The sequence below is a fragment of the Sceloporus undulatus genome, chromosome 4, assembly GCF_019175285.1.
Source record: "Sceloporus undulatus isolate JIND9_A2432 ecotype Alabama chromosome 4, SceUnd_v1.1, whole genome shotgun sequence".
NCBI classification, from domain to species: Eukaryota; Metazoa; Chordata; class Lepidosauria; order Squamata; family Phrynosomatidae; genus Sceloporus; species Sceloporus undulatus.
Genome location: NC_056525.1, coordinates 32,203,407 through 32,207,654, shown reverse-complemented (window position 1 = coordinate 32,207,654; position 4,248 = coordinate 32,203,407). Strand labels below are relative to the sequence as shown.

The following is a 4,248-nucleotide window of genomic DNA, read 5'->3' as shown; positions in this document are numbered from 1 at the left end:
TTTTCCAGCACTAGAAACACGATTAGAGAAGGCAGAGAAAGGGCTGTTTGTTGGCACTGCTCGCCTGGCACTTTTAGGATGCTGACATCCACTAGGCTGCGGTCGGTTTCTACCAGCCTCCTCTGTAAGCCTTCAGGAGTTCAATGTGGGCTAAAAGCCAATGTGGTTTTGGCAACATGCTCTTTTCTAAATCAGCCTCTAATGCTAAAACAACATGCATCAGAATATATGATTGACCCTTTGATGCTGCATTCATCTAAAGGTTCTAAATAAACCTTCAAAGCCCGCAACATGTGTACAGTGGGTATCTGCACATCCATAGAACATAGAAGACACCTAAGGCCCTTTGAAATTTGCTGCAGATTAATTAAAAGTGGTATGTGTTTTAATATACAAGTTTGATAGTAATTTGTGGGCCTCAACAAGAGACACAGGTGATAGGTCACATGTTGGTTGGTATGACATTCCACCTGACCACATCTTTTCTACTTCGCACCTCCCTATGGGACATCATGCACAACAGCTCCCACAATTTTCCTGTAATGTTTCAAGATTGTGCTGCTTTTAAAAGTGTAATTACAGAGGGACTATAATTCTTCCTCCATGCTATTATATTTCTGATTTCTATGTATGATTGTGAGAGATGGACAGAAGAAAACCTCATGACAAGAAAGACTCAGTCAAGGAAGCGGCAGTCCTGAGTTTTGAGGATTAGAGCACTGCTGTTCTAATAAATATCAGAAAGTTTATTCTTCATGAAAGAAATGCACTGTTTTATAAAGCTTTTATCCAGTGGTTAAGTGTGCATCTCTTTTTTTGTAATTTCTAAAGCAGTGAACAGGCCACTAATAAGATTAATTGCCCTTGACCTGCATTGCAGGAGTATTGGATCTCAGCCCAGCAGGGGTCTGAAAGGATCAGGACTGACATTATAATGGAAAAATTAAATGTTTTGATCATCTGAAGAGTTTTGTGTATAGAATGCACTATTTAAAAAAATAAAAGAATCAGTGTTAAAGCAACACACACACACACTTCCAGAAACCTGTAAAATTATACACACTGAACAACTGGCATAATTGTGAAGTCGAAGGTTTTCATGGTTGGCATCCATAGATTTTAAGAGAAGATGCCTGCCAGCCACAGATGCTGGCAAAACATCAGGAATAAACTCTTCTAGAACATGGCCACATAGCATGAAAAACCCACAAAAATCAACTAGCATAATTTCCCCATATTCTGTTTAATTTATGTTGTTTCTCCATTTCTTCTGCTTTGCATAATTTATTATGGCCTTGGAAGTTGATTACTAAGTCACTGAAGCTCCACACTTCTGTTTGGTTTCTATGATGTCACAAATCAGGCATATTTTCAAAGGCATGAAAACTGGCAAGATCAAGTTTTAAAATTAAAGAAAAAAGCTAGAATTTTCTATCACGGTCTACATTACATAACTTTAGGAGGGGTCTACCCCATTGAATGACCAGAAAACTCCAGAAGCAGCTCTGGATTTTCTGGGAAGACCTGGAGCAAAAGGTAGGTTTTTAAAATGTCGATTAAGGGAGGGATGGTCCAGATTTGCTGTGGAACTGGTCTTCCCTCACAAAAATAGTAGACAGTTTAACTGGGTCTTCGGCCATATGTCATTTAAACAGGGTGACGCAATGGCAGGGGAACCAGGTCATTTGGCCTGTGCTGACATGCCTGCCATGGATACTTAGCTATGCAACAGAAGTCCTACGGAACCTAACTAGTGAACTGTGAAGATGTGTAATGGGACACTGGCAAGTGTCCCAATGGACACTGGGCTCTACTGATGTGCATCAGTCTCAATGTGCAACAGTCACTTTGCTGGCTCCTCTACATAGTAATGCCCTTACTGAATACAGACATTATGGAACTGGTCAATTCTGTTTTCTGCAGACACAAGTCCACTTACAAAGATATAAGTCCCCAAATGAGTTCTGGTCAAAATTCTTAAAAGCCAGGTATTTTCTTCACTGAAATATTCTCCATTTTTTTTCCTGTGCTTCTGTTGAGCATCGACCAAGCCATGGATCTAACTCTGCATGAATAGGTGAAAGTTGGCCCTGGTGAATTCCTGATGAATGGTATCAAGCAAAGTATCCGAATCATGTGTTATATCTGGCAAGATTGGTGGTTCAGTGAGGAAACTCTGCTCTGGCGTGTATGTGAAGCTGAATGTACTGGAATAAATCAGACCGTCATTCCTTAGCAGCAAGAGAGGGACAGTGATAGGATATCTCAGCCACCTCCAGTCATGGCTAAATGCAGAAACATCAGGAACAACACACATTAAGGATTTGGGGTTCCTAAATTGGGGAGAGAGAAACACAACAAAAGAACATGTGTTGATTCTCTCCAGATCCTAAATTTCAGAATTGTGTAATACATTAGACTAATCAATATTAAATGAGAGCTGACATGATGTTTGACTAAGACACTGGGGGACCAGGGTTCAAATTCTCACTCATCCATAGAAACTCACTGAATGATCTTGGGCAAATCACACTCTCTCAGTCTCAGAGAAAGGCAATGACAAACCTTCTTTCAAAGCTTGCCAAGAAAACCAATGATAGCATCACCTTAGGGCTGCCATAAATAATAACATAAACCAATATTATACTAGGGATGTAGATATAGTACATCCAGGATCAGAGCTGGCATGATTTAAATTCTGTTATTAGTCTTGACTAGAATAAACCCATTCAATCAGTGGAATTTGTCTGTATGTTGTCTTGCCATTCAGCAGTTTGTTCAATGGATCTACTCTAGTTGGGGCTAACTAATAAGATTCTAGGCAGTGCAACTCCAAATTTAATTCTGGGTGAACATGAGCAGAAGGGTATCTTTATGTCCTCCTTATGGGCTTCCTAGAAAGACTGGGTGATTCAAAAAGAACACAAAGAGCAATAAAAGAGCAAAATGAGAGGTTGCTTCAATATGCCCAAGCAACAGTGGCTGGCCAAGAGGTTCACTTACCACGGCTGATCTACACTGCTGAATTAAAACAGTTTGACACTACTTTAACTGTCATGCCTCCATCCTATGGAATCCTGGAATTTGTAGTTTGTTGTGATGCCAGAGCTTTCTGCCAGAGACGGCTATCTCACAAAACTACAAATCCTAGAAATCCATAACACTGAGTCATGACAGTTAAAGCAAAGACAAACTGCATTAATTCTGCAGTGTACATGCAGCATTTATTTCCACAACAAATTTTCTCTCCCTTTCTCTTACCTATACATAGTTTCAGCTTCCACATCTCCAAACCAAACCTTCAGGTTTGCTTGGAAGTGCTCTCCCTGAACTTCTAGCATTGCCACGTCCCCTCCTCCTGTAACCTGTGAGAAGCAGAGCCAAGTCACAAGGAAGAAAATTGAACTATATCTCATAATTAAGGTATAACACCACTCCACTCCCTCTCCCCCCCCCCCCAAAGCTTTATTTTCTCATCTTAAAGCAATCATAATAACATCATACTTGGGGAAATGCTCTAGCCTAGCCTCCAGGTAAATTTATAGTGAGTGAGCATATGAAGGACTATAACTACAAATTAAAGAACATGTGTACATAGGGACCCAGTTTAGTCCTTGACATGTCTGGTTCAGACTATGGAAAATTACAACAACAACAACAACAACAACAACAATAATAATAATATTTATTTGTATAACCGCCCTATGGGAAACCAATCCGGGCGGTTGACAACAGAAAATATAAAATATAACAATTAAAAACCTTATCTTATCTCCCCCCCTTAGAAAAAAAAAAAAGAAAAGAGAAAAAAAAAGAAAAAAAGAAAGAAGAAAAAAAAGAAAAAAAAAAAAAAAAAAAAAAAAAAAAAAAATAAAAAAAAAAGAAAAGAAAAAAAAGAAAGAAAGAAAAAAGAAAAAGCGAAAGACAACCAGAATAAAAAAAAAAAAAAACACAAAAAAACCAGAATACAGCGCCGCCACCAAGAAAAAAAAAAAACCACCTCCCACCCAACCCAACAACCCCACTAAAAAACAAACCCCAAATACCCCCACAACGATCAAACCACACTAACACGCACACCTACCCCACCCTACTCACACCCCCCCCTACCTACCCCCCCCACCAACCCCCGCCCCCCAACCCCATGCCCCGCTGCCCCCCTCCGCATCCCCCCTCCCCCACCTCCCCATTCCCCCCCAACCCCACCACACCAAACACCCAACGCTACCCAACGCACCCCCCCCCCCC

At 40.4% G+C, this 4,248-nt stretch overlaps 1 protein-coding gene across 1 annotated transcript in view; it reads right to left on the bottom strand.

Annotated features, from left to right (window-relative positions):
- Positions 1-1,293: 1,293 nt before the first annotated feature.
- Positions 1,294-4,248, bottom strand: part of RBPJL (recombination signal binding protein for immunoglobulin kappa J region like) — a 233,698-nt gene continuing 230,743 nt past the window's right edge. Inside the window, exons 10-11 of the mRNA XM_042462511.1 lie at positions 3,262-3,365; positions 1,294-2,333 (exon numbers count right to left, since the gene is read on the bottom strand). Of these exons, the coding sequence (XP_042318445.1) occupies positions 2,060-2,333; positions 3,262-3,365 (378 nt within the window). The 3' untranslated portion in view covers positions 1,294-2,059. The remainder of the gene's footprint in view (positions 2,334-3,261; positions 3,366-4,248) is intronic.